Raw genomic sequence first — 13,732 nt, 5'->3', positions numbered from 1 at the left:
CGAAATCTCGCCAATTATTACCAAAATATTGTATGATATTACCAAATTTTGTTACATACTGTAAAATCTTATCTTGTATTATCGAAGTCTTGTGAGATATTATGAGAATCTTTTCGGGCATTACATAAAGCTTGTAAGTTATTATCAAAATCTAGAATGGCTCTAGCAAAATCATGTCTTTTACTATCAACATATTATCAAACAATACCCGAATCTTGTGTAGTAGAATCAAAATCTAGTTCGAAATTATCAAACATCTTTTACTATACTATCAAAATTACACCTGATATACAAAAATACTCTACTGCATTATCAATACCTGATGTGGTATTACCAAAATCATGAACGTTATTTAAAAAAATCTTACACGGCATTATCAAAATCTTGCCTGGTATTAATAAAAAAGTTTCTGGCACTATAAAAACATGTCTGATATTGTCAAAATCTAGAATGGTGTCATCAAAATCCTGTCTGCTATCACCAAAATTTAACGTACTGCAACAAAACTGTTTCTCCTATTATCAAGATTATCAAAATCTAGCCAGGTACTACCAAAATGATGTGTGTCACTAAAAACATCCTGTCTGACATTATCAGACACCATGCAAAGTATTATGAAAATCTCGACGGATAGAATGAAAATTATTACCGAAATCTTGCATGGTATTATCAAACTCTTAAATGATATTAACGAGATAGTTGCAGTTAAAATCAAACCGCGTCTGACATTACCAAAATATAATATGGTGCTATCAAAATCCTGTTACCTATTAACACAGTTCAACATAATGCTATCAAAATAATATCAAATATTATCAAACCCTTACATAATATGATCAAAGTCTTACTTGATATTACCAAATCATGTTTAAATGTTACAAAATCTTTTCTTGCATTTTAAAAGTCTTGTGAGAAATTATGATAATCTTTTCTGGTATTACCTAAATTTTGCAAGTTATGATAAAAATCTAGAATGATGCTAGCAAAATCATACCTCGTACTGTCAAAATATTATCAACCATTACCAAAATCTTGTGTAATACTATCAAAATCATACTTGGAATTATGAAATATCTTGTACTACATTATCAAAATTTCACATGGTATAATGAGAATCCTCTATGAAATTATTGAGACCTTGCAGAGTATTGTCAAAATCCTGCAAGTTTTTAACAAGATTATGCATGGTATTATGTAAATTTTACCTAAGATTAACAAAAATGTTTTTTGGTAATATCAAAACGTATCTGATTCCATCAAATATGACATGATGTTATCTAAATCGTGTCTAATATTACTAAATATAACACAGTGCGATCAAGTCGTGTCTGTCGCTATCAGGATGATCAAATCTTGCCAAGTATTACCAAGCTCTTGTATTATACTACAAAGATTGTCAAATCTTGTCAAATATTATCAAAATCTTGTCAAATGTTATCAAAGTCTTAAATACTATTATCGAAGTCTTGCATCATATTTGATCATATTTAAAATCATATTTAAATACTGCAAAATCTTGTCTTGCATTTTCAAAGTCTTGTGAGATATAATTACAATCCGTTCCGGTTTTGCCTTATTCTTGCAAGTTTCTAATATTTTGATTCGGCTAATACATTCTACATGATAACCTATATCACGCTAGGGAAATCCCCTGTTTGTGCATACTTGAACGATTAAATGAATTGCGTGTATGTATTATTGCAGCCATATGAATGCAATAATCGACGAGCAGAAGGTAAAATCGATTACAGAAAATAACTTACATTTGAAGCACAACTGCTTGTTAAGTAATGTTTCAAAGGATGTTACTTGGCTAATAAATTCGACAGTATATAACATCAGAGTCCTTTTACGAAACATGAACTATTGGATTTAAATTATAATTTTAGCAAGAACATCTTTTGAAAAAATGTCTTAGGAATAATAATACGTATAGTAGGGATGTCATGGGGCAGCCATATATTGCCATGGTAGATTGAATTGCTATGGATGGCATTATGTTGGGTGGTGGCTTGCAAAAACACAAAATTTTAAGCATAATTTTATTAATTTTCTTTGAAAATTGTCATATGAATGATAATACATATTATTGGGATGCCACAGGTCAGTCGCATATCATCATGTTTGTGTGAATTGTTGGGACTAAACTTTTATAGAGCTTAAAGTTAAGCTGAGATGTGTTAAAAGAATTTTTCACTGAGGGTAGTGAAATCTAACGTTCAGTAAACAAACAAGATATTTTCAGTAAAAGCCCTCAAAGATATCTTTGCGTGGTTTAAATTTACCTCTATCGGGATTTTGTGAGATTTGGAGAGAAAATATTATTCAAATGTGCGATTGTCAACGAGGGGATGATAGTCTTGGCTCAAAGAAGCAAGGCATTTTCATTAAAATCCCTAAAAAAATTCATGAGGTTTTTTACCTCTAATAATAATCCTCTCCTCTGGAATTGGCTGGCATGATCCCCGCCTTTCTTTAATTCATGGTTATTTTGTTTATATTTATCCTTTATAAAGTTTTTTTCTCGTTTTGTTTTTTTCCATTTTTGAGTTTGAATTGCTTTTTCTTTTGTTTTAATAATGCTTATAATTTTTCTTATCAAGAGAATTTGTAAGTACAATAAAAGTGTATCTTTTATATTTATTGATCCAGGATAAAACTTCAATAGGTAATCGTATACGCAATTTAATCATATTTTAGTCTATGTAAATTGGGATGGTCGTTCAAGATTTCCTCTAAAATTTATAGTAGATTCTGCGTAGTAAAGAGGAAGAAGAAAGGCTTTTGATCATATATGAAGGTGTACCGTATTCTAGCCATAATGATACTCACGTTTTTATTTTATCTCTGATACACATTCAAGTTCCAATAGAGTTAAAGACGATTAATAAAAACGGTGCTAAGAACAAGCCTCTTATGGTATCTGATAACATCCTCTAAAGTATTACTTAACAAGTAAGTGTACTTCAAATGTAAGCGATTTTCAGTAATCGATTTCCCCCTCTGCGTGTCAATTATTGCAGCCACATGGGAACATGCAATTCATCTAATCATTCTAGTATTTGCCAGCAAGATATTCTCCTAGCGTGTAATCAGTTAGCGCTCCATTCCACTGAGGGGGAATCCCTTTCGAGTCCTCATGGGGAAAAAATATTTTGTTAATGTATGTTCCCTTAGAAAAAACACCATGAACGAGAATGAAATATTTTAAGGTACTATGTAACATCCCACGTGTGCATCGTCATTACGTAACAGCCACGTGTGTGTCCTCCTCAGTTATAAGCGGTGGTTCCACAGATGCCCCTGAAGAAACAACTCACGCGTTAATGCGTCATCTTTAACATAAGTAAACATTCCCCTATTACATAACAACCAAGGAAATTTTGAATTGTCTTGAAAAACATCTGGTCGGTGAAATTGGTTACCAGGGGACTCCAAAATTAATTGGATGCTAGGGCCTTCGTTGGAGTTGGTTGCTAGGGCCCCAGGTTGAATTGAATGCTAGAGCCCCGATGATTAGGTTAGGGGCCTATGAAATTGAATGCTAGGGGACCCCAATGGAATTGGATGCTGCCCCCCAGTAGTTAGGTTAGGTTAGGAGCCCGGTGAAATTAGATGCTAGGGCCCCCCGTTGGAATTGGTTGCTAGGGTGACCCCGATGGAACAAGATACTGCCCCCCCCCCCCGTAGGTTAGGGTAGGAGCCCGATGAAATTGATTGCTAGGGGCCCACGATGGAATTAGATGCTAGGGATCCCTGTTGGTTAGTTTTGGGGCCCAATGAAATTAAATGTTAGGTCTCCCAATGGAATTAGATGCTAGGTCCCCATTGGAAGTGGATGCTATGGGGCCTAATGTAATTCCTTGCTGGGCACCGGCGTCTTGAAGGCTCCCCACTGGTGGGCCCTGAAGTTATTTTAAGAATCAAAGAAACTATTATGTGACAAACAAAATTAAACATAACCTATTAGGTAACAAGCAGACCCTATTACGTAATATGCACCTGTGTCTTGATCTGAGGAAATTGTCATTAAAGCGACTTCTTGATTAAGGGGAGAAAAGAGTAGCACCTATAGGCCATTGTAAAAGCAGAGGGGCGTCACTACTAATCCATCACTTTTTTACACTAAAGCTCTTAACCCAATTCTATAGGAACAACTGCTCAAACACAAAGGCCATTATTTTAAATGAGAAGTATTTTTAAAGAGCTTTAACACTTTAGCGTAACGATCGAGGGGTTGAGGAGGAGGAGATCGCCCTCATACGGAATAATTTCTGTTCTTTTTAAGATCTAATGTTGCTCCTAACAATCATTTGAAAGAGCTTGTTTTTAATTTAATAGAAATACGGAGCAAGCACCAAGGTTAAATTACTTGCTGACCTAAGAGAAAAGAGGATTGATACATCAGCTGTCGTATATTGTTCCAGCCTGATATTTTTATATCAGGACCTGATATTTTTAATGATTTTTTTTAGCTTGGGTTCTTCCTATCATGATTATGACACGCGAAATTCAAATAATCTTGTTCATGAGTTTCGGAATACTTCCCGGTCGGCTCATGTCATCAGATACATGGGACCGTCCGTCTGGAATCCATTCCCACAGCAAGTTAAGGAATCAGAAAGTCTGCCTCAGCTGAAACGACGCCTCAAGGCCCATCTTCTGAACAATTAGTAATGTTGAGTATTTTAGATTGAGAGAGGCGTATCTCCCCCCATTTTGTTAAATTGACCATTGGTTTTTGTTTTCTTTTCTTTTTTTGTGTTTTTTTTCCTTTTTTGTAGTTTATTTATCTTATTTATTTTTCTTTTTGATGTAAGTGAAATATGTTAAAGAAATGGATCGTATTTGATGTGAGTTATGCTTACAGGCCATTGCGGCCTATTTTTTTAGCTGATGAATGAAAGTTTATTGTATTGTTTTTTGAATAAAATTACCTACCTACCTACCTACCTACCTACCTCAACAAACAGACTATTCATTATAACAATAGTAATAATAGTAATATTAACAATAATAACATTTATGTATAACCCACTCACATCGCACCAATGGCAATACAATTGTTTTTGGCCTTGATTGGTTACAATTTTAGATTAACCAATATGGATCTTTGTTCTAGCCTTCTGGAGGGAACGCTCACGAAAAGTTTAAATATTTTTGGTAAATTTAGTACCCAACCACCGCATCGAATCTACATGAGGGATGGAAAATTTCTTAGAGCCTTTTCTTGGAACTTTCGGAGGGGATGGAAAATTGAAAAAAAGATACTCACATTTACCAACTTTAATTGAAAGACCGATTTTAGTAAAAGAATAAGAAACTTTATGAGCCATCTGCGATAGTCTGAGTTTAGACCGGGTAATTCGAAGAATATCATCAGCATAAGCAATGTAGGAAATATCAGTTAACCCAACAAAACAAATAGAATAAATATTCTCAAGAATACTAGAAATACAAAATTTAAGAATACTTGGAGATAATACTCAAACCTGCCGTAAACCCCAACGAACAGGGACAATAAAAGAATAAGGGCACCATAAGTTTTAGTTCGATGATAACATTTACTATACCAAAACTTCAGAAAAAAAGTGAATTGTTAATGCCGTGACTGTAAAGAGAATAAAGAGCCTGACTGTTTACAATACTATCGAAACCCTTAGAATGATCAAGGGCACAAATATAAAGACTATACCTTTAGCAGAAGCATCTTAATGAAGGCGGGCCAGAGCACGTTGAGAGTGCTGACAAATTATGCCAGACCGAAAACTGAGCTGTTTCTCCCCTGAATTAGCATTCAAATTGATGAAAGAAAGTAGGATATATTCAAGGATTCTATTGATTAAAAGCAACCGGGATTGGCCTGTAAGAAGAAGAGTCCAATGGATTCTTACCTCGTTTAAGAACGGAAGTGCCAGTTTCTCAAAAAAGCTATCAGGAACTAGAGAGCAACAGATACACATTTGGAAAAGAAACTGCAAGTGGAAAAACAAAGACGGGCAATTTATTAAGATAATAAACATTAATTCTCTCAAGGAAGGTGGGATAACCAAATCAAGCAGTTTCGAGTAAAATGCGTGCACTGCCTAATTCACTTTGGAAAATATAACTGAATAGTGGTCAGACCACTCATCTGACGAGATGGGGCAATTAAGATTTGCTCAATTATCAAATTTAGAAATCACTCTGTCCCATTCATTCTTGTTGGTAGGACAATCTAACCCTTTACATCGGCTTGATCAAAGACGTTAAAATGTATTAAACGAAAAAAAAAAAGATATTGATGTAACTACGAGTTTACCTTAATATACTTGTGTTTTGAAAAATTAATCAAACTATTCTTTTCCAGGCGAAAACTCTAGCAAAAACTTGTGAAAATGTTTCGCAAATTCGGCCATGTCGCTCTCCACAGGACTGGGCTCTTTTGGCATTACAGAATGTTAAAACAGGAAAGGCACAATACCTTGCTATTTGCCGATGCGAGGGAAAGTCATATTTTGGTAAGTTAACTCTTATAAATACTGTTGTCGTTTTTCCCAAGCTACTCAGGTTTTTACTCTTTTCCCTTTTTTACGCTTTAATTCCCTGACGAAGATAGGTTAGGTGTAAGAGACTGGTGGTACTCTTGTGTCGTGGGATGGTTTATGGTCTCCACTCAGTCATAAGCTGCTTCTTCCGCCGCTGTCCCTATAAGAGAAGTCCTGCTTGTTTGGCCTTATAATACCATCAGGGCGGAGCTTTCACGAGCATGCCTAACCAGAACCACCACTGCCAGCACTGCTGGGTGAACTTGAGGAGTACTTCCTTTCGAGAAAATTATTGCCTTCTAAACAGCCCAACTTTGCTGTCGATTCTGATTTATGAATCATTTTTCTGAGTTTTGCTTGTCGTGGCGGCCATTTTTTGCTGAAAAACTTTTTCCTAGCTATTTTATCTATCTTGACCTGCCTCGCCATTGTAGCGTAATGTTTTTAGGCCTGAGTTTTAGGTTCTAAGTTAATAGACTTGAGAGTGCTTGTGCACGACGTCGAATCTTGTTGATAGCCAAATATGGAAAACAATATTGTGATCAAGATGGGTCGCGGTTGCACAAAGAATTCAACTGGAGGTCCAAGCTCCTTTTTTATGTCAGGTTCTAAGCTAAATTAAACGCTTCGTGTTCGCTTGAGAAGATGTATTAGTCCCTGACCTTCACTATTGGGACCCATTACTTTTCCTGAGGTCAATTTGTCCTGCGCTAAAGCCATTTTGTTCAACAGAGTCAAACATATACATTCTGTGATAAAATACCACACCCCCACACACAGTCCCTGTGGCAAGAGCTACAAATTCCGCACGTTGTCCTTCTTATATAAAAGTTTTATAATAGAAAAGTGGGGCATGTCTTATCCTTGGTATTCGAAAATTTCCGCAAAACTTTCAGAATTCGTTCTTTGGGACAAAAGAAATCTAAGATTTTCTTAAGAAGAGGGTTTTAAGGGGCCCAGAAATGGATCCAAACTTTGATTACTTATCCTGATAATTTATATTTCGAACCAGCTGTTACGGGTAAATCACAATGCTAAATTTTCAATTTTTTTCAAAAGTATTTTCTGGATACTACATGCATATCCGTGTAAATTAGAAGACGCTACGTGTACCTAATGTTTTTAAGATTTAAAATACTTTGGGAATTAATTAAGGGATTAAGCTTAACTTTGAAGGTGTATTGAAGAGGAAGGTCACGTGGACTATAAATTTTGACATGAGGAAGGGGCAGAGGTAAATTGAAAGACATCAGGTATATACAGGTCATCAAAATAGCATTTCTACAACACCTTGGGAACAGCTTGTTCGGTATAGTTGAAACTTTCAGGTAGGCCTACTGATGGAAAAAGGAGAAGGAAGAGTGGGGCAAGAGAAGTTTAAATCTGTGCTTAGGGAGGAGGAACACTTATAGTCTTTAACTCATATAGAAATTACGGTTATATACGCTAAACTAACATGAGACTTAAAATTTATTGGCAATTTAAAAAATTTAGTTTTCATTATAACGAACTTTTAAATAAATATCAAAAGAATTATCTAGAAATACTTAAAGAAATTTTTAACTAATTTCGGAGGTTCGAGAAATGTTGTCACAGCGCCATTTATTTTGAATTGTGTTTCTAATTGAGCGGATTTTTTATAAAAATTAGCCACATGGTAAAGATGAATTCTATAATTGTTTAGTTCATTCAGGTTTTTTGCAATGTGTTAATATTTGTGATTTGGTAAAATTTATAATATTTAGTTTACCTATTGTTGCTAAAGGGAGGGATATATTAACAAGATAAGCTTGTTTTGGTTTTACTTGGTTGTTTTACATTTGCTGGTTTTTTTTTCATAGGTATGTATTTTGGGGGTGATACCTGACGCGGGGATGCCATGGATATTCTGTGGTAGCCACAACACTGTGCTGGGTAGAGAATTTAGAGTGGCGAAACCCTATATAGGCCAGTGTATTCTCCTGATGAGCCCTTATGTTGGGTGTTGCCTCTGAATTATTTGTCTATATTATTTTTTCTATTGTTCGGTAAATGACGACTTATACTTATTGACGACATGACTGCCTGTCCATGGATTATTCTTTATGGTTGATTGTGTGTGGCTATGCTGTTTGACCTATGTGATTGTATGGATGAGTAGGGTTAAGGCCTCATTCAAGTGCTGGTCTATATTAATCACTAATTTAGGAAAACAGTCTTCCTTTTCTCCTTCTGTCTCTTTTTTTTTTTTTTTTTTTTTTTTTTTTTTTTTTTTTTTTTTTTTTTGTGTTTGTGCTGTAGCATTGGTGATTTCTCTTTTCATGATATATATATATATATATATATATATATATATATATATATATATATATATATATATATATATATATATATATATATATATATATATATATATATATATATATATATATATATATATATTTCATGTCAGTGGTGTCACATTCAAATACATTTAAAGAGCATAAAAAACAAGACTGTATTGCATTGACGTTATACAGTGTATAAAAAGGGTATGAGTGTAACTGAAGTTTCTAGGCGTTTATACCTCCCAGAAAATACTCCCCCGCAGAAAATACCCTCGCGGAAAATTTCCCCCCGAGGAAAGTAAATTCCACGGAAAATACCCCCCCAGCGTTTATCCACCCCAGGAAAATACCCCTCCGTGTACAATAGCCCCCTGAAACCCCCTCCTCTGAAAAATACCCCCACCGTTCATAGAAAATACTCCCCCCCCCCCGCGGATAATATTCCCCGGTAAATAACCCCATTGGAAAATAAGGTTTTACAAACTTGAGAATTTTATTTGAGTTTGTTTTCTGTTGTGGATAGGAATTTTGGTACTTGTGTATTATACGCCACTCACTTAACTTTACGCTGTGTAAAACTTGAAAACAAGCCGGTTTCTTCGTTCGTTTCTTCGTTCGTTTCGTTAGCTTAGCGTGAGACAAAACAAAGACAAGTGACAGAATAGATAGGAAATACTTAATTTGGGCTATATATTTAAACATAAGAGGGGGAGGGAAAGTGTTTGGACAGTTTGAAGTGTAAAAAAAACAAACAGTTCTTTCTTCATAATATGTAGAATAACTGTACCAAACACACTTTGCATGGCCCAAATTCGTTTCTAAAAAAAAAATTATAAAAAAACAAGTTCTTCAACTGCAAGTAATGAGCGACATTAAAACTTAAAACGAACAGAAATTATCCCGTATATGAAAGGGGTTTTCCTCTCCTCAACGCCTCGCTCTTTACGCTAAAGTTTGACTGTTTCTCACAACTCTACTTTCTAAAGCAATAACGAATTTTAGCGTAAAGAGCGAGACGTACTTTAGCGTCAGCGTAAAAATGTGATTCTTTTGATGTAACTATTGCTATCAAAATTCCATTTTTTAGAGTTTTGATTATTATTGAGTCGGGTCGCTCCTTACTACAGTTCATTACCACGAACTGTTTGATTACGAAGAAACTAACAAAGAAACTGGTTTGTTTTCGAGTTTTACATATCGTAAACTTGAGCGAGTGGCATATTTACACAAGTACCGTAATTATAATTTCTGATCGCTTAGAAACGAGCAGAAGCTAAATTAAAAACAAGTTTATTCAACCGAAAGTAAGGAGCAATATCAAACCTGAAAACGAATAGAAATTATTACGTATATGAAAGCGGTTGCCTCCACCTCAAGACCGCGCTCCTTACGCTAAAGTTTTATTACAGAATTTTAGTATAAAGCTTATTAATATAACTAAACGGCCATTGTGTTTCAGGAATTATTCAAAAAGAATTAGGACAAAAAATCAAAACTTTAGCGTAAAGAGCAAGGCCTTGTGGAAAGGACAAGTCCTTTCATATATGTAATTAAATAAAAAAAAACTAGTTTTTTTAACTGAAAGTAAGGAGCGACATTAATACTTAAAACGAACAGAAATTACTCCGTATATGAAATGGGTTGTCCCCTCCGCAGTCCCTCGCTCTTTACGCTAAAGTTTGACTCTTTGCCACAATTCTACTTTTTAAAACAACTAAAAACTTTAGCGTAAAGAGCGTGGGACTGCGGAGGGGACAACCCATTTCATATACGGAGTAATTTCTGTTCGTTTTAAGTTTTAATGTCGCTCCTTACTTTCAGTTAAAAAAACTAGTTTTTTTATTTAATTTCTGAACGTTTTTGAATTAATGCATGTTTGATTTTGGCTCTCCGCACATAAATTATTGAAATGAAATTAGTATATTAATTTTTTTTTTGGCTAAATGGCTTTCTCTTAGTTTTGATCAGACGATTTTGAGAAATAAGGGGTGGGGAAGGAGGCCTAGCTGCCCTCCAATTTTTCGGTTACTTAAAAAGGCTACTAGAACTTTTAATATTCAACGAACGTTTTTATTAGTAAAAAATATACGTAACTTAAGAATTAACTTACGTAACAAACTTTTATATTCTTATATTTTTATTATGTGTACGAGGGGGTTTGTACCCTCGTTAATACCTCGCTCTTTACACTAAATCGTAAGTTTTGTTCCAATTCTTTAAGAATGACCCCTGAATCAAATAGGCCGTAAAATAAATAGTTGAAATCACTAAAAATATTTTAGCATAAAGAGCGAGGTATTTATCTCCTCCTAAATACCTCGCTCTTTATGCTAAAGTATTTTTAGAACCCTTCATATGCGTAATAATCTCTGTTTGTTTTAAATTTCAATGTTATTCCTTACTTTCATTTGAAAAAACGTTTTCATGTTTATTTTTTCATTGTTTTTTTTTTATAGTAATGCTAGAAAATCCTGCGCCCTTTTCATTGAATTTTTTTCCTCCATGGCATATTTCTCCAAGGAAAGATCCTCCCACATAGCCCCCTCCCTCAGCCCTACCCCCAAAACCAAAAAAATCCCCCTGAAAACGTCTGTAAACTTCCCAATAACCGTTATTATTTGTAAACACTGGTTGAAGTTTGTAACTTGCAACCCCTCCCCCAGGGACTGTGGGGGAGTAATTCATCCCCAAAAACATAGTTATTAAGATTTTCGACTATGCCAAACAAAATGGCTATCTCAAAATTTTGATCCGTTGACTTTGGGAAAAAATGAGCGTGGGAGGGGGCCTAGATGCCCTCCAATTTTTTTGGTCACTTAAAAGGGGCACTAGAACTTTTCATTTCCGTTAGAATGAGCCCTCTTGCGACATTCTAGGACCAGTTGGTCGATACGATGACCCCTGGGAAAAAAAAAAAACAAACAAAAAAACAAACAAATAAACACGCACCCGTGATTTGTCTTTTGGCAAAAAATGCAAAATTCCACATTTTTGTAGATAGGAGCTTGAAACTTCTACAGCAGGGTTCTCTGATACGCTGAATCTGATGGTGTCATTTTCGTTAAGATTCTACGACTTTTAGGGGGTGTTTCCCCCTATTTTCCTAAATAAGGCAAATTTTCTTAGGCTCGTAACTTTTGATGGCTAAGACTAAACTTGATGAAACTTATATATTTAAAATCAGCATTAAAATGCAATTCTTTTGATGTAGCTATTTATATCAAATTTCAATTTTTTAGAGTTTTGGTTACTATTGAGCCGGATCGCTCCTTACTACAGTTCGTTACCACGAACTGTTTGATAGTTTCTGTTTGTTTTTTAAGTTTTGATGTTGCTCCTTACTTTCAGTTGAAAAAACTTGTTTATTTAATTTCTCATCGCTTTTAGATAATACCGGGAAATCTGGCTCTCTCTCCATGAAAAATTCCGGTACTTGTGTATTATACGCCACTCACTCAACTTTACGATATGTAAAACTCGAGAACAGACCAGTTTCTTCGTTAGTTTCTTTGTTACTTTAGAAACTAATTTGGGCTATATATTTGTACAATAAGGAGGGGGGGTAAAGTATAGCGGGTCTGCATGCAAAGTGTGTTAGGTACAATAATTTTGCATATTATGAAGTAAGAACTGTTTTCTGACTTTAAAATGTCCACATAGTTTATACTCCCCCCATATAGTTTATGTGCAAATGTACAGCCCAAATCACATATATCCCATCTATTCTGTCACTTGTATTTGACTTTTCTCACGCTAAGCTGAAAGAAACTATCCGGTTTGTTCTCAAGTTTTACGCAGCGTAAACTTGAGTGAGCGACGTATAATAGACAAGTACCAACATTCCTTCCCCCTACAGAAAAAAACTCAAATAGAATTATCAAATTTGGAAAGCCTTATTTTCCACAGGGGGTATTTTGCGGGGGCGGTGTATTTTCCTCGGGGAAGTGTTCTCCACGAAAGGGGGTTTTCCAGAGGGGGGATTTCCAGGGGAGATTTTCCACGGGGGGTATTTTCAGAGGGTTAAAAGCCGAGGGTGTTTTTTGGGAGGGTAAATTCCGGGGGGTAAAAGCTGGCCGCCGTAACTAAGCGTATGTGAAACTCAATCCCTTTTAACTGAATCCTTGTGCAATTGAATCCCTGCTTGATTGGATCCACGTGCAACTCAGCCCTATCTAACGGAATCATTGTGCAACTAGACACCTGTGCAGCTCAATCCTATTTGACTAGGCACTGGTGGAACTGAACCCCTGTTTAACTGGGCCCCATGCAACTTAGCCCCATTTAATTGAAACATCGTTTGACAAAGCCCCTGTACAACTCCATTAAAAAAAAAACAAAAAACTCTTGCCACTGGACCCCCGTTTAAATCAACCCTCTCCTGACTTAACCCTTATGTTACTCAACCATATTTAAATTAAGCCTTGTATCACTGAACTCAACCCAAGGCCTAATATTAAGTTTGAACTAGTACTGATGAGAAGCTCAAATATGCTTGTCTCTTCGTTTGGATTTTCTAACTTAGGTTACCTATTTTGACGAGCTAAACTAATTTGGACCAAAGACAAAGTAGCAGCGAAGCCGCGATTGCAATTAATTTCTGTCACTGGGGACAGAAAAAACCCTTCTCTTTCGGGATGCTGCTTGCGTGTATCTTCTCGTGCATGGTGTCGCTAATAACTGCTCCGTTCAAGTAGGACTTTGTCCAGTTTCCATTTAAATGACCAGGTTTTGATTTCTTTCCCTCTACTTGGTCAAATATTGTAATTATTTTCATCTGATGTGTGAATGGTAAGTAGGGAGCGTCGTCGACTTTGGGCCTCATCTCTAAGGTTAGAAACAACTTGTACCCTGGTTGGAGTTATATTTAATGGGATGTAGTCTCTAGTCTAGGAATACAGA

At 35.5% G+C, this 13,732-nt stretch overlaps 1 protein-coding gene across 1 annotated transcript in view; it reads left to right on the top strand.

Moving 5' to 3' along the window:
* The window catches only part of LOC136026662 (uncharacterized), a 48,712-nt gene that overhangs the window by 21,409 nt on the left and 13,571 nt on the right, over window positions 1-13,732 (top strand). Inside the window, exon 4 of the mRNA XM_065703400.1 lies at window positions 6,350-6,500. Coding sequence (XP_065559472.1) covers window positions 6,350-6,500 — 151 coding nt within the window. The remainder of the gene's footprint in view (window positions 1-6,349; window positions 6,501-13,732) is intronic.

The sequence above is a fragment of the Artemia franciscana genome, chromosome 4 (genome assembly GCF_032884065.1).
Source record: "Artemia franciscana chromosome 4, ASM3288406v1, whole genome shotgun sequence".
NCBI classification, from domain to species: Eukaryota; Metazoa; Arthropoda; class Branchiopoda; order Anostraca; family Artemiidae; genus Artemia; species Artemia franciscana.
The sequence above is the reverse complement of the archived record's forward strand: the minus strand, read 5'-3'. Positions and strand labels throughout refer to the sequence as shown.